The sequence below is a fragment of the Sardina pilchardus genome, chromosome 16 (assembly GCF_963854185.1).
Source record: "Sardina pilchardus chromosome 16, fSarPil1.1, whole genome shotgun sequence".
Lineage (NCBI taxonomy): Eukaryota > Metazoa > Chordata > Actinopteri > Clupeiformes > Clupeidae > Sardina > Sardina pilchardus.
Window position 1 is genome coordinate 15683166 of NC_085009.1, and position 23648 is coordinate 15706813.

Here is a 23648-nt window from a genome sequence, read left to right on the forward strand (position 1 = left end):
ACGCCTGAGACTTGTGTATCACGCAGGCAGTGTGCACGCCCTAACATATCAACATGGACACAAACATGAAAACGCACGCAGCGGTCTGAATGGGGCCTTAGTCTCTCTCTCGCTCTCTCTCTCTCGCTCTCTCTCTCTCTCTCTCTCTCTCTCTCTCTCTCTCGCTCCTTCTCTCTCTCTCTCTCTCTATCTATACATTGCTGATGCGAACGTTGAGGGGACTGCTGTCTCGCACGCGTCCGCTCCTCTCCCTCCCGCGCTCCCTGTCCTCCCGGTAGCTCTCCTCCAGCCGCATCTTCTCCGGGTCGCCGCCGCCGCCGCCGCCCTCATCCCCCCCGGTGCCCCCGAGGCCCGTCGTGCCGCTGTGGCGGGGCGAGCGCGGGCTGGACTGGGGCGCCGGTGGCGGCGGGGCCTGCTTGAAGACGGGCGGCGCCTTGGTCTTGGCCACCTTGTCGAAGAAGGCGAAGTCGGCCACGTACTTGCCCGAGGGCGAGAGGGAGACGACGGGCGGGAACTCGTAGCCCCACAGGATCTCGTCGGGCAGGTAGGAGGTGCGCACCTGGCAGGTGGCCGACGTGGGCTCCACCGTGGCGCTCAGGATCACCAGCAGCTCGAAGTCCGCCAGCTCGGGGTCCGTCCAGCCGCCGCCTGGAGGAGAGAGAGGGGGAGAGGGGGGGGGGGGAGAGAGAGAGAGAGAGGGGGGGGAGGAGAGGGGATGAGAGGCGAGAAGAGGGGAGAGAGGGAGAGGGAGAGAGGGGATTAAAGAGAGAGGGGAGAGGGAGAGGGAGAGAGGAAAGAGGGGAAGAGAGAGAGAGAGGAAGAGAAGAGAAGGAGAGGGGAAGGGAGAGCGGATGAGAGAGAGGCGAGAGGAGGAGAGAGAGAGGGGTGGAGAGAGGGGATGAGAGAGGGGGAGAGAGAGATGCGAGAGGAGGAGAGAGTGGAAAGGAAGAGAGAGGAGAGGGGGAAGACAGAGAGAGGGGGGGGAGGAGAGGGGATGAGAGGCGAGAAGAGGGGAGAGAGGGAGAGGGAGAGAGGGGATTAAAGAGAGAGGGGAGAGGGAGAGGGAGAGAGGAAAGAGGGGAAGAGAGAGAGAGAGGAAGAGAAGAGAAGGAGAGGGGAAGGGAGAGCGGATGAGAGAGAGGCGAGAGGAGGAGAGAGAGAGGGGTGGAGAGAGGGGATGAGAGAGGGGGAGAGAGAGATGCGAGAGGAGGAGAGAGAGAGGGGTGGAGAGAGGGGATGAGAGAGGGGGAGAGAGAGATGCGAGAGGAGGAGAGAGTGGAAAGGAAGAGAGAGGAGAGGGGGAAGACAGAGAGAGTGAGATGAGAGGTAGGCAAACATGGAGGAGGAAATGGGAGAGAGTAGGAAGCATTCAGAGAGAAACAAAAAGGAGGAGAAGGAAAAGAATGAGAGGGATGGAAAAGGGGAGATATGGTATGGACGAGAGAGAGAGAAAAGAGGGAGGCAATCATGGAGGAGGGTGGGGGAGAGAGAGAGAACAGAAGTGGAGGAGAAAAAGGAGGAAGAAAACGAGAGTGAATAGGGAGAAGTGCAGAATGAGAAGGACATTAGATGTGCATTCTGACTGGAAATGCCCAAAATTGTATCAAACATGGCATCAAAAATGGCAAGAATTTTTGGATGTAGTGAAAAGCACATGTGCTTTTTATACAAATACTGTACACCCCTCACTTCCCCTTACCCAAGTGAAACAGTGCCTGCTCATTCGGCCTCAGCCTCAGCTCAGCCTCAAACAGTGCCTCTCAGTGGTGTATTCCCAGTAGTGCAGACGATGGGTCTGTCCCTAATTCACTCTTAGGCCCTTTCCCATCCCAACACTTCCACACTCACACACTCCACTACATCCCAAAACAGAGTGGACGTACAGTACGACCAATTACAGGCCAATTAGACCACAAGCAACAACCTTTGGAAAGCCCGATACTCTCTGACTGGCTGAAAGAGGAACCTGAAGCTACTGTTATTTCCGATATGTGATCTTGCTGACACAGACATGGACAACATAACAGATATTACCGACAATATGATAAGACGTCACATAATATATGATGGTATGGTTATTTTGTCTTACCTCCCCTCCTAAATGGTTATCTGATTGTCTCTGTGTGTGTGTGTGTGTGTGTTTGCGTGTGTGTGTGTATGTGGAGGATGTGTGTGTGTGTGTGTGTGTGTGTGGGGGGGGGAGGGGGGGGGTACAACATTCTAAACATGACAATTTGATGGTTGGGGAAATGGGGGATCTGTGACACCGGTTACACTAAATCATCATCTTAAAGAGCATTCAAGGACACACAGTCAGCATTTACTGGAAGGACAGTCTTCCCCTGGACAGTCCCAAGAATGCTGAGTAGTATTACTCGGAGAAAGTTATACAATTCTGACAGCTGGACGCGTGAGTCATATACTGTGTGTTGCGCTATACACACACACACACACACCACTCTACCGGTGATACAAGGGAATTGCCGAACCTTTTCCTTCTGAGCTGAAGAGTCGGGTGACGTATGAACTTGGAGAGGGAATATGAGGCAGAACTAGAATGAAGGGGATTCGCTGAGGCTAGAGAGGACCAGATCCTCCCCCGGATAACCACTGTGCTCGAAACTATACAGTCTAGCTTTAATCGTTAACAGTGCACTGTTTCATAAACATCTGCTTTATACGTATGCAGTATACTATGGTATGGTATTTTTCTGTGCCGTATTCACTTTACTGTGCATTATAGTAGTTCAATCTCTTACTCTGATTGTATGAAATACATTTGCAAAACATTTTGTAGGACTAAGATTGAGGATAAAATTGGTTAGGGTTGAATTGATGTGGGCTGATATGGATATGTGTGTCTTCATGTAAGCTATTCTATATTATGTATCTCATTACGCATATAAGCATCTGAATTTCTGCTGGAGGTCGCGCCCTGAGGCCCATAGCTACAACTGTCTACTTGTGCTACCCGGCATGAGTGTCATTGCAGTCTGTGACATCATGAGGAAGTGGCAAAGCAAAGAATCTGTTGACTCACCATTGGTTATAAGTATGGGAAACTCTTTGATTACTGAATATCTCCAACAATGACATAGTTCTTTCAGTACACCATGCCCTACCACCTGCTGTTTCACATATGTACACACATGCACGTATGTAAACACACACACACACACACACACACATACGCACACACACACACACACACACACACACATACGCACACACACACACACACACACACTCACTCTCTCTCTTTCTCTCTCTCTCTCTTTCTCTCTCTCTCTCTTTCTCTCTCTCTCTCACTCATTCTCTCTCTCACGCACACACACACACCGTCATAAATACATACACACATGGACCTACACACGTAAATACACTGTAAGTCCAATACATATACACTCTTACATAAACGCACATATACACACAAACACACGCTCACGCACACACACACACACGCACACACACTCACATGTACACACTCATTCACACACACCTGCATCAACATTCATCTGAGAGGAGAGCGGACTTGTCATCTGTCTAAACAGTCCTTCCCATAACCTAGACCCAGCTTTCTTTTCTCTCAGAGTTACAAACAGTGTTTCGTAACTCCTTGCTGCTCGTAAAGCCCTCTCAGTTCCTCATTTTCATTCACACACATCTATCTACTATGACACCAAAAACGATATACTCCCACGCCGGTCTCTCCCGGTCTCTTTCTCGCTTTCTATGCCTCTTCCCATCTTTGCCCTCCCCATATTTTCCTCTCTGTCTCTCTCTCTCTCTCTCTCTCTCTCTCTCTCTCTCTCTCTCTCTCTCTCTCTCTCTCTCTCTCTCTCTCTCTCAAACACACACACATTCCTATAGTCTGTTTGTATTTGTGATTCTAGGAATAGAGATATTTGTTTTGGTTGTTCTCTTGGTTATGTCCTCTCTCTCTTCATACATTTATGAACACGTGCACACACGTACACACATGCACGCGTACGCGCACACGCACACACACACACACACACACGCACACACACGTCCGTAGCAATTTGAATGGTGATACACTGAGATGAGTCTTGGTTGAATGAATTCTTCTCTGCATGTCCCTTTTCTTTCTCTGCCTCTCTCTCTCTCTCTCTCTCTCACACACACACACACACAGAGAGAGAGAGAGAGAGAGAGAAAGAGAGAGAGAGACAGACACACACACACACACACACACACACACACACACACACTGTCTCCTTGCATTATCATGCTCCTGATCTAGCTCAGTGATTTGAACAGTGCTATGCTGAGACGTCTTTCTGCATGTCCAGCACCCCGGCTCCTCTCGCCTCATGCCCTTTCACCAGCACAATGCAGCTCTCAATGGGGACTCACACACTTAGACATCTTTAAGTGCTGAGCTTTGCACACAAACACCTAACACACACACACACACTTACACTTACACACACACACACACACACACACACACACACACACACACACACACACACACACACACACATACACACACACACACACACACACGCACGCACACACACACACACACACACATACACACACGCACAATCTGTACCATAAGTAATACTAGCACTATAAATAGTACTGCTAATTATTTTCATAAACATTCAAATAACATAAACTGTGTATAAATATGTACTGTATGTGCAGAAACAATTTTCTTTTGTTCTTTTTTGAATACACAATGGACAGTAATAACTATAAGACCAAAGGCCAGTTGGCATGTTGTTACGGATTAGGTATCATTAGACCCCCATATCAAGTAGAACACAAAACCATATAATCTGAGCAAGTCAATTAAACTCACTTAATCTGACCCTGAGACAGGAATCTTGAAGGGGGGAAAGGGAGGGTGGGGGGGGAGGAAGAAATTGAAAGAAGAAAAAAGAAGAAAAGGGGAGAGATAGAGAGAGAGAGAGAGAGAAAGAGAAAGACTCTCAACACTGAAGAGTTTTTTGTATCTTAAAATAATGTTTCCAAAGTCATTTCAGTGGTTCATCAAGGGTGAACGTCACTTCTGCACTCGCATTGCGGCCCTCTATCGGCTATAACCGCACTATGTAAATTTACCAGATCGGGTAGCGGATAGTTCAATGGAATGACACATAAGAAACTACATATTTGACTTATTCGATGTCACAATACATCCTACTTTAGTAAAATCATAAAACGTTCTCTACCTTGTCTGTGCACATCGTTATTTACTGGATAAACAAATAGCGCGCTTGCGACAGAGGAAAAGTGCTTGTGTGTTGCTTTAAGTCAAGGTGCATCCGAATAACAATTCTGAAAAAAAAACGTTGTTTTGTTCAATTTACTACATGGATGTAGAGGAGCATTGCGATATCTTGAACACGTTTCTCTCGTAATTCAAGCAACACATTTCAATACACACCTATACACAATAACAAATGTGTTATCTGGCTTGCAACATTTACAACACTGAACTACAAAACAGAAGGAAAGAGAGAAAATACAGACAAACAAACAGGGGGTTAAAGAAGGGGCGGCTGCACATCTCTGCACCCCCCCCACCCTAGCTGGATTGGTTTGAGCTGTCTGGGCAACAGTTTAGGGACTTGGCCCTGTTGCATCTGTGTGAGGACTCTGGGCACAAATTTAGGGACTTGGCTTTGTTGGACTTGTGTGAGGAGTCTGGGCAAAAGTTTAGGGACTTGGCCGTGTTGCCCATTGCTGAGTGCCCCCCTCGGCATGCCAGGTAGGGCAGTCTGGCACCTTTGGGCGAGTTCCACCTGGTCCATTATGGGCAGACGAGCCCCAGGGCTGCCTAGCTGCAACAGAGGCCAATGCGTGCAAGGCCGAGACAAGGCTGTCTTGTTTCCTGTTTATGGCTGAGTGAGTGTGCAGGAGACGGGAGGAGGAGGTTACACTGAGGCTTCCTCAACTAATATTTCACATCACAACTAATCTTACCTGGCAGACATTTGCTGTAGGCTACTATTCAAAAGTGTTAGATATGCAATCTTTAGTTGCTATTATTATTATTATTATTATTATTATTATTATTATTATTATTATTATTATAAATAATAATAAATGTTTAAATGTTCAGCATTGTTTCAGACATAAAATGCTTGCAAAGTATGCTAGAGTATGTGTTAAAAAAATAAATACTTCTTTATATTAACTGTGCAAGGCCATACAGCATATACAGTAGGTCGAGTCAGGTTGCAGAAATGTTGCAACTGGTTCAAGCCTCCCTTCTGCCCACAAATGAGCCGCAGAACGGTGCTGTTTCCTGTTCAGCATTGCTACTGTGAGCTCCCTTGCAAAGTGTGGTTTAGTTTGCCCTATCTGTAGACATATTTTATTAGTTACCATCGCGTAGGTAGCGGTTGCTGTGTGTTTTTTTATATTTTGTTTCGGGTATTTCACAGATGTGCCTGGGAAACAGGAGTGTGGTTGCTTCCCTTCTGTCTGTCAATCCAGCTTGCATGTGATGTTGTAATGTAGGACTTTTTGGTGCAGTATTACTTTGAGAGAGATAAGGAGTTAGATATATCAAATCCAATCTGACTTGAACCTAATAACACCTATAAGCAAAGAAGGCAAACATCATTGGATTAGGTAAGGGCTAATCCGATGAAAAGAGATCTCATGACAAGTATACAATAGCCTTATTATAGGCTAATTTTTTGTGAGGTCTCCAGATTTCTCTCTTTCTCTTTCTCTTTTTCTCCCTCTCTCTCACACACATTTTTACACACGCATGCACGTATACACACACACACACACACACACACACACACAGACACACTACTCCACTTAACCTCCATGCGAATGATGAATGCCACCTCGTCATATCTGGCTGGAGTTCTTTGGCAGGAGAGCACTGGAGCACTGAGGCCAAGGTCGGGTGCTCACAGAAAGAGCCCTCTGAAGTCTCTCAGACCGTCCATCTCAGACTGTCTCATCTCACCAATGAAGTGGACACATTCATAATACATTCCCTGCAAACGGTGACAGTAGAGTCCTGTTCTGAGCTAATACACAGATCAGATAGAGTCAGATGAGCTGTCACTGGAACACAGAGAAGGGGATAAGAGGAACACACGAAACCTCCGGACAGTCGGCCCATTACGCACGAGATGGGGCACGTTGTCATTTTTTCAGGATCTGGCTCAAGTAGTTTTACCGATATTGCCATTACAATGCGCCATCAATACGATACTGAAAGGCCTTCAATATACAGTATCATCTATGTGTGTGTGTGTGTGTGTGTGTGTGTGTGTGTGTGTGTGTGTGTGTGTGTGTGTGTGTGTGTGTGTGTGTGAGTGTGAGTGTGAGTGTGAAAGTGTACATACACCTCCCTCCCCCGTACCACACACACACACACACACACACACACACACACACACACACACAAACTAGAGCAACAGAGATCATGAATGTTGCACTTGTCTGGTCTACTGTATCTGTACATATCTATCTAACTCCCCCTAATTTTCCATTTACACAACGTGATCAGGAGGCATTAATTGACACAGAATGACCCCGGGAGGTTATTTAGGGGAGCCATCGGTCCCCTCGGGGGCGTCTGTGCCTGGAAATAATGTGTGTGTGGGGTTTTCTCCGAGCCTAAGGTGCGCACTGTCGTTTCATTTTCGTGCCATGTAGGAATATACCGAGTACTCTCGATACCTATGTCACGTCGTCCACACAATCGCTTTCATATTCACAAATAGATCATAAGCCACAAGTAGACACACTTCTCTCTCTCTCTCTCTCTCTGGTCAAGTAAAGCAGGTTTGACTGGTGTTACAACTAGGTCACATCAACTTGAACAGACTGACAAAAACAATCAACACCAACAACAAACACAATGAAAATACATGAATTGTTTCAAATGAGCCTAATCATCGAGGAGTTAGGAAATCACACAACTACAGACAGACCAACTGTTTAAATATCTAGCATATCAAGTGTTCACCTAATATGCAATATTAGGACAGTACAGTAATCTTTTATCACAGTTAGGAAAGGCATCTGTCTGTAACCATGCCAAAGAGCTAGCGACAGTGAGAGTAACCAGGCCTTCCTGCCTGGGGTCCTTTCATGCACATTCTGTCCCACTCCTTTGTGAGGAAGTGCCAAGGTGATTTTGCTCACAAATTGCCATGGAATTACCTTGTGGAAATCACCGACAGGTGCATAGAGCAAGGAGTGACACTGGGAGATTGAGCAATCATCCACGACCTCTGGAGGACGTGTCTACAGCAGTCGATTCCTAGTCCCTAGTGCTTTTCTTGAGATATACCGTAATTTCCCGACTATTAGCCGTGGCTTATACATTGATTTAGCTAAATTTCTTCAGCTATGAGGGTAATACAGGGGGGCAGTTATTATGGCGTTAATGTGATTTTGTTTCTTTTAACTTGCAAAAAACACTGTCCTACGGCTTACAATGCGGCTTATAGTCGGGAAATTACTGTATGGGGACATAAAGTCATTTCACGTACCGCAATTTTTTTTTTAATAATGCACTGACGGGAAAGCACTTTAAATGTCGTTGTACCAGTGAAAATGAAAATAGAGACATGTTCTATAATCTAGATGACAGGTGTACAGTGGTGGCAGAGGTGGAGAAGTCCAGCTTCAGAAAGTAAAAGTCCTACCACATACTTGTGCCAACCCTTCACTTAAACCAGCTGATTCTAATTAGCACAAGTCTTCTGCCAGCTAGAGCAGCTAATTGATGAGATCACCTGTGTTACAGTAAGTGCACAGGTAGAACCAATACATGATTGGATTTTCACTTTCTGAAGCTGGAGTTTTCCACCTCTGGGTGGTGGTGTGTCTCTGATGTGACAGATGACAGGTGTACGGTGGTGGTGGTGTGTCCCTAACGTGACTTTTTGCAGATGGGGATGTCTGGTATCGGTTCCCCCATGCTAAAATAGTCTAAATGTACATTTTGGCATATTTCTGTGGCATAGTCTACATTTTTCATATTGAAAGGAAACATATTACTGCATTACAGACACATTACTTTCATATATTGTGAAGGAATTTAGCAGAATTGTTTACTGTATGCTTGTTTACAAATGGCACTACCTGTCTGTCTCAAGGGCGTAGTTTCTCAGCTCTCACCTGTGGTGGGTCCAAACATTTATATGCCGAAGGGCAAAGGGAATATTAAAATGTTTTACACTGGCCTTTTTTGGGTTATGATATTGCTAGATACAGTAGCCTTGATAACTTAGCCTAACCGCTACGCCTGCTCATTTGTCTACCGGCCACCACAAAGTGAAGTATGCTATGACTGTTTTGTACGGGTCAGACAAACCCCCCTTACAGTTTCAGCCCATCAAATGACAGTGTTTCTTTTCCTGTCGTCCTGGCCGTCGGAATCAGTCCAAATAGCACAAAAGAATTTGCTAAAATATCGGTGGCGACAATTTCGTCATTGCAAAATATTGACAAGTCACCAGCATCCCCACCTAAACCTACGCCCATGGTCTGTCTTTCGGTCTCACTACGGTAAATGAGGGTAATAACAGGAAATGGTAGACCAACACTGTTAAGTGAAAGGGGTCTGCAATCAGCAGCTTGTTGCCTGCATGGGGTCTCACATGGGAGGAGGTGTGAAGATTACGCAATCATGTGGTCAGGTCATGGGAGACGTGGGTGGGCGATCACTGATTTCACCGTATGAGGGAACTGATACCAGACATCCCCACCTGCAACATGTCATGTCAGGGGCACACCACCACAGCACACCTGTCGTCTGTCTCTCTCATGCAGTATATGTGAGATTATTAATCGCACGCACGCACGCACGCACGCACGCACGCACGCACGCACGCACGCACGCACGCACACACACACACACACACACACACACACACACACACACACACACACACACACACACACACACACACAACCCTGTGGTATAAATTACGGTAGTTTGGGCATAGTGTGTTTACACACTGTGGACAATGCAAATGTTTCAAATAAAGCAATTCAACACATGTGTCATTGTTCATTTTTTTTTGTCAGTACAGTGGTACTTCATATAGTGACTGTGCAATTCCCTCCTTATGATGAAGGGTTACGTTAGGTGTTACCAGGACAACTAGTTATATCATTAGGTGCTGAATTACTGTAACAGCTCTAGAACTAGTGAAAAGGTGTCCCGCAAGTATCAGTATGATGGCTGTGATGTGTCCTGATATGATGTGTTATGATGATACATGGGCCAGGTTGTTGGGTGAGATTACTTGCATGTGACACAAAGGTTTGGCCTCCTTGGGAACTGGAAAGTCCTCAACAAATAACACCAAAAAAATAAGATATCACCTCTTGTCTTAAACTGAAAGCTGTAACTACTCAAGCTCTTCAAGCGGAATTTCACAGAGTTAGGTGTTGCGTGATAGCTGTTGTAACTGGAGACCCATAGAGGCCTAATGTTCTGCAAAGAGCAAGGGAGAGAAACAGACAGAGGTAGGGAAAAGGGCAAGAGAGGAGTAAATGATGAGGCAGACTAGTGTTGGAGGAAGTAAAAGTACAAAAAACAGAGAAATATTTAAACATAGAAGCACCACAATGACAACCCTACTTAAGTAAAAGTAAAACGTACTTGAAGTATTAAAAGTAAAAGTACTTGCATAAAAATGTTTTTTCTTGAAGCAACACTAAAGATTTTTTTGCACCTTAACATACTGTAATGTTTCCAAAATCATTTCAGTAGTTCATCAACTCGTAACAGGGGGAAAGGCACTTCTGCATTCACTTTGTGGCCCTCTATCGGCTGTGACCGCACTATGTAAATGTACCTGATTGGGTAGTAATGGAATAAGACATATAAACTACAAATTTGACTTGACGTGATACATCGTGCTTTCACAAAATAATGCAACATACTCTACCTTGGAAAAGTGCTTTAGTGTCGCTTTAATGTCTATAATATTCTAATAAAAAAAACAACAATATGGGCTGTGGCATTTTAATTGTAAGTTAGTTTTAGGTTAATGTACTAGTTTTAGGCTAATGCAATTGTGCTTACCATCTGTGGCCCAGTTTACATTCTGACTTACAATGCTGGAGACTGTGATTCTGGTTATCTAACAGGGTTATCTGCAGAGTTAAATATATTTCAGTAAAACCACAAAGATGACTACAGCTGCTCCGGGTGCTGCTGCTCAAAGTAAAGGCGCACTACAGTATGTTGATCTAGAGCGGGATGCGTAGCGCTCTCAAATCTTTGGTAGCAACACAGCTTCACTGGTGAGACAAACAAGGGCCTGTCAGGTAGGCATAGGACATGCAGGACATTTTGAGGGGCTGTTGCTCTTACCTGAAGGAAGGACATCCTGCCCCTTCTTGTGCCAGTGGTCATTTACAGTAATGTAACCTCGTATAGACTGGTGGTGGTTGTGTGTGTGTGTGTGTGTGTGTGTGTGTGTGTGTGTGTGTGTGTGTGTGTGTGTGTGTGTGTGTGTGTGTGTGTGTGTATCTGGCATCAAAGTTCACATATTCTCCAGACAAGACTCGCTATACTTCCACATGCAAAAATATAACATGGCTAGCTGTGTGTTGTTCATATTTATGGCATTGGGAAAATATGTGCTTCTTGTTGAATTAATAGGTTACTCAACTACTCGTACCTGGGTAGGCATGTTGACGGAAAAAAAAAAACTGATAATAAAAATGTAACAAAACGTATTGTAGAAATGTAGTGGAGTAGAACGTTTTCAAAATTGTAACAGAGTAAAAGTCAAAAGTATGCACTACAGATTGTACTTAAGTAAAGTACAGATGCATGGAAAACGTACTTTGTTACATTCAGAGACATTCATGAGACAGACAAACAGACAGATTGGCAAACAGACGGACAGAGAGATAAAGAGAAAAACAGAAAGACTGAGCAAGTGGAAAAGGAAAGAGAGCAGTCATGCACCCCACCATACCACCCACCCGGGCCTCAGGGGAAATGGAAATAGCCATGTTTTCTCTAAATGCATCGACAAAGAAGTCAGGCTCATTGGTATGGCAGTCAGACAACATGCGCAATGGTAACGGCCTCCATCACAGAGAGTGAAAAATAAAAACACACCCGATGAACAGGGGCAGCAAAGGAGGAAGAAAGGAAAGGAGAAAGGTAATGATAAGAAAGAAGGAGTGACAGAGAGAATGAGTGAAGGAGCGCGAGAGAGTGAAAGAGAAACAGAGAGAGAGAGAGAAAGAGAGGGAGGGAGGGGGGCAGTGAAAGTGTGGGACGACAGGAGACAGAGGCTCTAATGGCTTCGTCTGTCGTTAGTCAGACCAAGAGTCCCCTGAAATTCAGTATACCCCTCACACACGCACACACGCACACACACACACACACACACAGACAGACTCGATACATTCACACATTCTCACACACACGTCCACATACACACACACACACACATAGACAGAGTGAGGGTAGGTCTCCAGTAACTGGATCTGTGGTCTACGTGTCAGCACCAGGAACTGTACTGCTTTGTGTTCTAATGAGTTGATCTGGCACTCACACATACACATTCCAGTCCAGAAAGAGAGAGAGAGAGAGAGAGAGAGAGAGAGAGAGAGAGAGAGAGAGAGAGAGAGAGAGGAGGAAAGAGAGAGTGGGAAAGAGGAGGAAGGAGAAGAAAGTGAGAGTGGGAAAAGATGAAAATTAGATTACAAAAATGGGCGGGCAGAGAGAGCGAGAGCGAGAGTGAGAGAGAAACAATGAGAATGAATGAGAGCAAAAATTGAGTGATAGAGAACTAGAGGGGGAACGAGAAAAAGGAGGAAAAAACGTATCTGTCTGTGCCAGCACCTACTCCTCACTCAGTCTGCCCCCCACAACCCCCCCTCCCCGGAACCCCTTCCCCATACCCCGTCACCCCCCCCCTCTCTCTCCTGCATCACCAGACAGACAAGCCCCCTACGTTCCAGTAAACACGACACCCCCAGCCTGTGCCTCCTCCTCTCTCAAAAGCATGTAACCTCTCTGCCTAGGCAGACAACAAGCCTCTCTTTCCATCACAACTCAGACCTCTTGCACTCCGACCCCTTCCCAATTAGATTACCCTCTCCCCTCTGTCCTTCAACTGCCCCCCCCCCCCACACACACACACACCCCAAACACCCCACACCTGGCCACTACCACCTCCAACCGACCCTATGCTGCTGGACCTTCATCACCAGCAATCCCCTTCCCAACCTCAAGGCGGCAGCACTCGCCTCTCCTGCACGTTGCTCTGCTGCTACACAGTGCTTTTTGCTCAATGTTTGAAACGTGTGTGTTTGTGAGTTTTGCAAGGTGCAGGATTTGTGGACTTTCTTTGTAGCTTGCATCGGCTTATTCCTACTTCATAAATAACCGGTGGAAGTGAAAAGACCACAGCATGGCAGTACTGCTTTAGGTATAACACTGTGCCATAAACATAAACAGTGTTTGCGGGTCCCCTTCCCCTCTTGATCCATGTCCCTCATTAGCCTAGCTATCTATTGCTTAAATAATTGTGGCAACAGGTGTACACATTAATCAGTTCGTTTCTTGCATGAACAATTAAACATTTCTTTATTTACATTTAAATGTATTAATTTAGCAGACACTTTTAATTGCCGACTTCCACCGTTGTGCCCTTGTGCAAGGCACTCTGAGGACAATAATCCCATGTAATAAAGTTGACATGTGTGAGTCACTTTGGGTTAAGAGATTGTTTCCACCCAGTTACAAACTTGGGACCTCGTATGTGAGGCAAACGTGATAAACACTACACTATTGAAACTTGTGGGGACACGGTTTTGACAGTATAGCACAGTTCATGGAAATTATTTGAATGTATCCTGCTGAATAAAATGAATTGATCTTCACATCCCAGCACGCCCTCCAACAACCATTCACAACACTCAGGGTGCCTCTCATTTGGCTTTTATACATCCTCCCTTCCTCCTCGGGCCTCGATCCTGACTGATCTACTTAAAGAATGATGGGGTGGCAACAATGGGAGTCTATCCAGTTTTAGTTATAGATCAATGGGATCGAACATCGAGGATCGAGGAGAGACGTTGAGAGGCACCCACTAATCTATAAAGAATACCTGGATAGTGCATCTACGACATAAATCTGAAGCCTCAGCACGGCGGCCATTATGGGACCACTTGCCAGTAGAATGCATAGACAGTAAAAGACAGTAAAAGAATGTATTCTTTATAGATCAGTGGAGGCACCCTCAGTCTGGCTCCCAAGCTTCCTACCCAGGATGCACCTGTGCCTTGCGTACCTTTGGCTGCCCAGGCCCTGAGTGGGCTGCTGTCATCGATGACGTGGTAGAAGGTGAGGGGTAGGATGAGGAAGGGGCTGTCGCTGGACGTGTCCACCTTGAAAGCCACGTTCCTCTGGTCCAGTCGTACCGTCTCCCCCTCCTTCGTCAGGGAGGTCTGGAGCAGCTTGCCAGTCACCTGGAGGAGTCCCAGGAGGAAAAAAAAAATGAAAACAGTTGGCCAAAGTTTTTTTTTTTTTATGTATATTTTTGGGGCTTTTGTGCTTTTAATTTTGACAGGACAGTAGAGAGACAGGAAGTGAATGGGTGAGAGAGTCGGGGTGGGATCCGGACAGGACCACGGGGCGGGAATCGAACCCGGGTCGCCGGCGTGCGGCGCAGGTGCCCCAGCCAGCCGCGCCACGGCTGGGGCCAAGTTTTGGTAATTTACTTGCACATCAGCAATTGAGTGGGAATAAAGTGTATGTGTATGAAAACAGTTTAGCAATTGAGTGGGAATACAGTGTATGTGTATGAAAACAGTTCAGCAATTGAGTGGGAATACAGTGTATGTGTATGAAAACAGTTCAGCAATTGAGTGGGAATACAGTGTATGTGTATGAAAACAGTTCAGCAATTGTGTGGGAATAAAGTGTATGTCGGGTTTACGGTAAGTCATGATGGGATGCAATGTACAGATTTTTTTCTTTCTGATGGCGATGTAATAGAGAGCAGAAGCACTAAAGATGACGTGGCCCATTTATATAGTAATCGATTTGTATGACCTCAGTGTCAAGTTATTATTATTATTAATGTTTATGGACATGTAGCAATTACATTGGACAAATCAGATGCATCGATTGAGTGTTTTAGCACAGGTGCTAATTCGCAACACTTGTCCATAGGCAGCTGAGGGGTACGGTCACAAATATGTGATTAGAATGTTCGGTGAACTGAGAGTTCCGCATTATGATGAGACAATTACCCTCCGAGATTTTCCCCACAGACTGTATACAGAACACTGAAACTATAGATCGTTTGCATTGAATTCTAGAAGGAACTTGGAAAATAATTCACTCCTCAACAGGTTAAGGAGACAAAGGATTTAAAATATCAAGAAGGAAAAAGGAAAGACAGAAAAAGATAGGCAAAACAACAACAAATCAAAGGAAAAAGAAAATAAAGAAATGCACCACACACACCACACGACCACACACACTCACACACACACTCATACACTCACAAACCCACAGAGGCACATACATACACAAATTCATACACACACACACACACACACACACACACACCTGGCAGCCCAGCAGCAGGCTCTTGCGCATGTTGGCCACACGGATCATGAGGCAGGGCCGTCCCTCGTGATTGGCCACCACGGCGTGCTGGCTGAATTTCACTGTCTCGCCCCGTTTCTTCGGCCGAGCCACCTGTGGGCAGGAGAGAGAAATCAGCAAGGTCTCACACACGCATGCACGCACGCACGCACGCACACACACACACACACACACACACACACACACACACACACACACACACACACACACACACACATACACACACACACACACACACACACACACACACATACACACACACACACACACACACACACACACACACACACACACTGCCATTCTGCTATATCAGCCCACACTGACCCTGAATCATACCAACATGGACTCGTTATTTAGGGAAGCGGTACTTTAGGGACCACACGCTAAGGAAACCACAGCCCAACAGCGCCATAACACACTAACATCAATACAAGTTGTGGTACAGTATTAATCACGATCAGCCTCAACTCCACAAAGACACAACACACACAGTATATGCATCATACCACACACATAACCCATGCATGCAACAACTTGACCAAAGATCTTTTTTCTGTTTGATTATCTGATTTGTATTTATGAGGAACCGCTCAGCTTGGTCCATCAATATTGACTTTACCCTGCTGATACCTTACCCTGAAGAGAGACCATCCTCAGTGCAGCAAGAGACAGAAAAAGGAAGGAGAGGAGAATTACGCCTAATATGACAAGGAATTTGTGCTCATTAAAGGTCAGATCTACTGATATCCATACTGTACATCTCCAGAGGGAGGTGGTTTGAAATGATAGGTAAAGGGGAAAAAAAGAAATGTTATCAGAAGTACACAGGGAAGGAATGACAGGAGAGAACTTGTGTTCATTAAACATCTCCAGAGAGGTGGTCTGACATGACAGATAAAGAAAAAAAGTTATTGTTAGCTATAAGTACACAGGGAAAGAATGACAGGAGAGAATGTGTTTTCTTTAAGATGAGACGGTCTGCAGAGAGGATGAAGATCAAACTAAGAACAGAATCAGAGAGAATGACGGAGACTGAATGGATGTAGCCGACAGTCCATTTTTTTCCTGCCGAACCCCTCACCTTGGCGAGGAAGGTGCCGGTGATGAAGATCTCCATCACCATGGTGATGACGAGCTGCAAGATGAGGAGGATGATGGCGGCCGGACACTCCTCGGTGATGCAGCGGAAGCCGTAGCCGATGGTGGTCTGCGACTCCAGCGAGAAGAGGAACGCCCCGGTCAGCGTCTGGACCTGCATCACGCAGGGCGTGTGGTTCGAGGGGGGGTCGAACTCTGCAGAGGACAGAGAGGTGGGAGTGCTTCAGGTGTGGCACACAGCCATGCTCTCAACATCCCCTCATGCACTACATACTGCACTCTATAGTGAGTTACTAGTTATTCACTAGTGTACATGTATTCCCTACATACTGCACTATGCAGTTAATGGGGCGGTGGTAGTATAGTGGGCTAGCATACAGTAGCTTGAAAAGTTGTGGGTTCACAACACAAGGAAAGACTGCTCATAATGGCTCCACGTTAAATAAAATGTCAGCAACGTTTATTTAATACCCCCCCCCCCCCCCCAACTGGTCTGATTTTTCACTTTCTTCACCACTGCAAGGAACATCACAGGATTGTTTGAGGTGTCCCCATAGTTTCTTCCATATTTATTTTTCTCAATCATCTTTTCTCTGTCCTTCCCTGAGGTTCTCTCAGTCTCATTCTGCCTCCTCTCCTATCTCCATTTATCATCACACAAATGTGCACCCAACAGGGAGGCAGAGTTTCAGTGTGTGTGTCTCACCCAGCAGATCCCCGTGTACCAGCGCCACCAGGTACCACAGCAGCCCGAACAGGAACCAGGTGCCGGCGAAGGTGGCGGAGAACAGGAAGAGCTTGTAGCGCCACTGCATGTCCAGGAAGGTCGTCCAGAGGTCGCGCAGGTAGAGGGCGCTGCGGCCGCTCACGTGCTCGATGCGCACATTGCTGCGGCCGTCCTTGGAGAGGACCCGGCGACGTCGCCTCAGCGCGGCGGGGCTCATACCCCCGCCGCCCGCTCCCCCGCCGCCACCCCCGAGGAGCGGCTTCAGCACGTCCGTCTGCGTCTGGGAGTGGCACACCTTCTGGGGGGAGGGGGTGTGTGAGGAGGGGGGCGTGGCAGTTGTCATGGTCGCTAGAAAAGGAAATGCAGACACACATAAACATACAAAGGAGGAGAGATAATGTTAAAGACAGATTTATATCGAGTTAGAGCTGTAAAATGGAGATTAGACAAGAGTGACTAAGACAAGAATCTTTATCTAAACAGTCCATCAAATACACAGCTCTCTTCAGTGCTTCTGAAACATTCTGTGTATTGGTCGAAAAAAGTGTATTTCATGACATTTTTCCTCCTTTTTGTTTTGTAATAATTTTGTCCACATAGATCTGCAAAAACAGCTGCTAAAACAGCTGACAATGCTGGTCGATCGGAGACCTGAAAACATCTCAAAGAATGGACAAAACACCAAGATCACAATAAAAAAACGTTGTTTTTTCCCTGAGTTTCCCCAAGTTTTTAGTGAGTTTTTGTGTCTATGAAAGGCATAGCATGTTTCTAAAAATAATAGAGCTAAAAAAATGGAGAGTAGACAAGTGAAGACGAGAATCTTTATCTAAACAGTCCATCAAATACACAACTCTCTTCTGATGTGTGCTTCTTTAGCCAAGTGTTTTTAAAAACAGATATGTTTTCCTCCTTGTTTAAAAAAGAAATTTCCACAAAGATGTGCAAAAACAGTCAGTGACAATGAAAATGGTCGATCGAAGACCTGAAAACATTTCAAAGAATGGAGAAAACACCACGATCACAATAACAAATCTTTCTTTTCCCTGTAGAAAATCTGTTTTTAAAAATAACCAGCTACATGTGGACATGGTCTCAGTCCGAGACACTTTGTTTACAGAGCCAGTTTTACAGAATAGACACCTAGAGTAGAGCTCGACCAATAAATTGTTGTGGCTATATCATCAAACGATATTAGCTATTTGTCCATCTATCAGTTTACTTTACTTAAAGGTACACTATGCAAGATTTTCACCTTTACAAAGCCAATTTGAAGGTAAACGAACTTGAAATAGGCAAATCATTCACCTAGCATAGCTAGCATTGACGTAGCGAGTCCCTGAAAACCATCCATGCAACTTCAAAGAGCGGCGCCCTGCCAAATCTCGCGAGAATCGTGAAACATTACCTTGTCAGTAGATATAGCTATTATAGTTTTTGCCTGTTGTTAATCCAACTCCACAACAAAAACATTTGCATTGTGTACTGTAGGCTACAGGGGGATTAGTAGCGAGAAATTTGCTATTTACAATGACGTGACGTTCAGTGACTGTAGTGGGTTTCTTGGCCATAACTTTGTCGCCAAGAGTTTTCCAGAGATGTTCTATTGGGTTTAGATCATTTCTTTACATTGTTTTGAGCTTCAATGAACTGCTTTACCCATTTTGCTGTGTGACAGGGGGCATTGTCCTGCATGGACATTGCTGGATGATTGGATGATGAGTGCAGAGGAGGAACTGCATAAAAGAAGGTTCTGATAAACATCTGCATTCACTCTGCCATGTAGTTGTATTAGAGGCCCAACTCCTGCTGCAGAAGACCTCCCCTAAACCATGACACTCCTTTCACCGACTTCTTCAGACACTTTGGGTTCAGTCTTTCAACAGTTTGATGATGAACATCATGTTTCCCCATCAGATCCAAAGAAATTAGGCTTTCATCATTAAGGTGAACTTTGGACGATTTCTCCTCCGTCTACACGACATGCTACTCAGCAAAGGCTAGTCTAGACTTTTGATTCTCTTGACTAATGAGAGGCTGTTCTCTAATTTTGCTCTCCAGTGTATAAATACATAGACTCTAGAGGGAGCTCTGTAGTCTCCAAAAATACCTAAACCTGCATAAGTTAAACAACACTATGCAGATTTAGCCATTTTCGGTGACTGTAGACGTAGAGCTCCCTCTAGAGTTGCGATGTATTTATATGTTACTCTGCTAATGTAAATAAAGTTGTAAGCAAAGAAATGCTGAAAAATTCTTAATTTCCAATTGTCTTTCCAACTCAACATTACATCCAACAATAAAATAATGTTACCATCGGTTGAGTTATGGAGGCTAACTTGTTGGTGCATTTGTGACGCATAAACCCGGTTACAGCAACAGCACAATCATTTTGTCTTTCGACTGTCATGCCATACATTTTCTGATCATACTGAAAGTAAAAGTAATAATAAGCCACAATCAGAGTGCTGGAGAAAACAGAGTGGTGGTGACACTCCCATACATTACTAACTACATGACCATGTGGTGGTGACAACAAAGAGGGCTGCAACTCTTTTTGGTGGCAGTATTACTTTGAGAGAGATAAGGAGTTAGGCTACTGTTAGATATATCAAATCCAATTTGACTTACACCTAAAATAGCACCTACATAAGCATAGAAGGCAAACATCCTATGGTAAGTGCTAATCCGATGAAAAGAGATCTCATGACAAGTACAATAGCCTTATTATAGCTCATTTTTGTGAGGTTTCCAGATCTCTCTCTCGCTCTTTCTCTCTCTCTCTCTCTCTCTCTCTCTCTCTCTCTCTCTCTCTCTCTCTCTCTCTCTCTCTCTGGCCACCATGATAATAAGCACTGTATTCTGTTGACCGCTTGTCCAAAAGGTGGACAAATAGCCAGAATGGAGGACAGTCTGCCTGGACAGAGGGCTTGAAATCTAGACGAATGGTCACCCTAGACAAACAATGGAAATAGCTATTGGGAGAAGCAATGATAAAAGTGCTCCACAGCAAACAAGGCTTATAAGTAGTCATGATACAGTAAAAACAAAAAAAATAAATAATGAAAAAACATGTTCTCTGTGGCCACACATAAGGGGCTGACAGACAGGAAACACTACACTCGCTACTAAAGCCTACCTTACACTGACAGACTTTGACAAGATTTGAGAAAGATTTGAGAAAGATTGTATTCTTTTGAGTAAAGCCTGAATGAGGGGCATTAGTTAAAAGACTACAGTCTTTCAAGAATCTTTTCCAAATCTAGGCTTTAGTTGCACTGGATTGAGCGAATAGCCTAGAGTCAAGTCAATTTCATCTATATAGCACATTTCATACACATAAGTATTTCAACATGCTTTACATCAGCACAAGCCAGAAAAAAAGCTAATAAAAGCGCAGCTTGCAATAGTCAAAGAATAGTTTCAAATATGTGTGATGCTTGCTACAGGGCTCAGTACAGAAGAGCTACGATTTACAGTGTGGCGCCATACATGGGCAGTATTCATGATGATTTTTGTATTGTGTTGGGTTGAACAAAATGGCTTTGCATTTTATATCAAAATACTTTATAGGTGTGTATTTTTGTCATTTTAAAATATACTGCCAAATATGTTTGGTTTAAAAACTAAAACTTTTGGTGATGTGATGATATCACTGAATGTTGCAATGAATGTAACCTCTGACTGGTCCTGATTTAGTCATTTGCCCAGACTTGTGATCAGAAAGAATATAGAGATTCAGGAAGATGATCCCGTGTAAGATGAGAAACAGGTTACACACTACATTCTCTATCACATCAATCTGACATTTCTTGAGAACTTTAATCATAATATTTTCATTGTGGTTGCCCTGCAGCATTGCAAAAAAAGGCCTCATACTGTCACCTAAAAGCAGTGGCGATTCTAGAGATTTAGAACAAGGGTGGCCCTAGTGGGGCACTGAATAATTCAAGGGTGGCATCTAGATAAACAGCAACAGGCTCAAGTTGTTACAGTAAACTAGATGTACCGCAAAGCGATACACAATATGACCGCCGCTCAGTCCTGCACATTCTCTCCGCAAATATCAATCACGCTTGTGTTTCCATCGCCTACTCCATCCCTACTGCAACTTTTATGTATGTAAATGAGTGTGTGCATGTGTGCGCTTGCTTTTGTGTATGAGTGCTTCTCTGTCTAGTGTGAGTGTGTGTCTGCTTGTGTGTGTGTTTAATGTGTCTCTGAGTATATGTTCACTGTGTTCTCTGCCGTCACTGTCACTCCAATATCAGATAACACACACACACACACACTCACATGCGCGCGTGTGCACACACACACACACACACACACACAAACACACATACACAGGCACACACTCACACACACACACTCGCACACACACACACACACACACACACACACACACACACACAAACACACACACACAGGCACACCCATAGAGAGAGAGAGAAAGAGAGAACACACACAGAATACACACAGATAACACAGACACAGAGAGAGAGAGAGAGAGAGAGAAAGAAAGAGAACACACACAGAACATGCACATACACACATATACACACATGCAAACACACAGATGGGCACACAGAAACGCACCCACACACTATAGTACATCACACACACACTCACTTCTCAGCTCCGGTGGTCTCACAAAATGTACTCAAAGATGTGTGTGTGCATGTGTGTGTGTGTGTGTGTGTAGGTGTGTGTGTGTGTGTGTGTGTAAGGGTGTATGTGTGCATGCGTGTGGGCGTGTTTGTGCATGTGTTTGTATAATGTTTTATGTACATGTGTGTATGTAGTGGTGCGTGTGTGTGTAGGTATGTGTGTGTGTGTGTGTGTATTTATGTGTGTGTGTGTGTGTGTGTGTGTGTGTGTGTGTGTGTGTGTGTGTGTGTGTGTGTTCCTGCATGTTTGTTGCACCCAGAGCAACCATTCTCTTTTAAAACATATTTGGAAACTAGTTGATTAAAGGTTTCTAATGGTGTCACTTATATGTTTCTAGGACAAAAACTAGCAGAGATTGAGATGTTTGGAACAGTTTTTGAAATCCCCAGGGGGGGCTTTAGACTCCAGATAATACCACCATCTACTGGCCGATGGGTATACAGTCCTGAATGTACACATAAATCCATTTATTTTATAGCCCCCCATGGATGAAATTCCACAAAACTTGGCTTACTCCCAGAGGGTGTCAGGTTAATCATACACATGAAATTTGGTGCAGTTCATAACACCTCATCTGAAGATATGGGCAATTAAAGCAATATTACATTGCATTTTCAATTTTTACGATGGGGGGGCAAATCACAAATGACTGGTTATAAGCTAAGTTGATGCAAGCTCTAGAGAACAACATACCATAAACATTTTGTCATCCTCGGTGCCACGGTTCAGGTAGTTATGTAGGAAAAACTGTCATTTTTGGGCTTCGGGCGGGGGCAGCGCGGGGGTGGAGTGACCCCCGGGGACGAAACGAAAATTTTCCATAGAACTCTACTGGGGCTACATGCCCACCAAGTTTCATGCGCTCCGGTGTTACGGTGTCCCGGGAATCGTTGACGAAAAATGACGGGAAAAAAGAAAAAAAAAAAAAAAAAAAAAAAAAAAAAACTTTGACAACAACTATATGACCGCTTCGCTAGCTATGCTAGCGGCGGTCATAATTAGCACACATGCGTGAGTAAAACCATGCACCAAGCACCATACTCATACATTGAAGGACAAAGGCCATACTCTCACATTTATTCCCAGACAAGTTATTTGTAATTGGATAAAATGTCAAATACAGTTCAGCTCATGTTCAGCTCTGAACAATCCGGTCAGGAATTGGGCCATTTGAGCCAAAGTGGTAGGGTGACCACCTGTCCCGCTTTACGTTGTACTGTACAGCAATTTTACCCTTTGTCCCGCCTCACGCAAATTGAGCATCTGTCCCGCTTTTTCGTTCGACCCTGGCCAATTGAAAATAAATACACAGATACGCCCACAGGCGTAGTGTTAACTTATGTCCAATAGTTCAAAGGAGAGCAATAAAATCGGTAGTCGATAGGCTGAGTCGTACGTCAATCAAACTGTTGCCTGGTGCACGAACGCCTCCGCAACGTTGTCAAAGATCTCAAATTGGAGAGCGCGCTCCTCGGTCAGGTTAAGCAGCCATGGCCAGTGTGGCCACGAGAAAGAGAAGATGCACTTTCAGCGAATGGA

At 44.9% G+C, this 23648-nt stretch overlaps 1 protein-coding gene across 1 annotated transcript in view; it reads right to left on the reverse strand.

The window, feature by feature from the left end:
• Positions 1 to 23648, reverse strand: part of kcnj10a (potassium inwardly rectifying channel subfamily J member 10a) — a 45099-nt gene that overhangs the window by 2654 nt on the left and 18797 nt on the right. Inside the window, exons 2-6 of the mRNA XM_062516797.1 lie at positions 17418 to 17786; positions 16695 to 16906; positions 15575 to 15706; positions 14289 to 14466; positions 1 to 648 (exon numbers count right to left, since the gene is read on the reverse strand). The exon at positions 1 to 648 is cut by the window's left edge and continues 2654 nt beyond it. Coding sequence (XP_062372781.1) covers positions 191 to 648; positions 14289 to 14466; positions 15575 to 15706; positions 16695 to 16906; positions 17418 to 17781 — 1344 coding nt within the window. The 5' untranslated portion in view covers positions 17782 to 17786 and the 3' untranslated portion in view covers positions 1 to 190. The remainder of the gene's footprint in view (positions 649 to 14288; positions 14467 to 15574; positions 15707 to 16694; positions 16907 to 17417; positions 17787 to 23648) is intronic.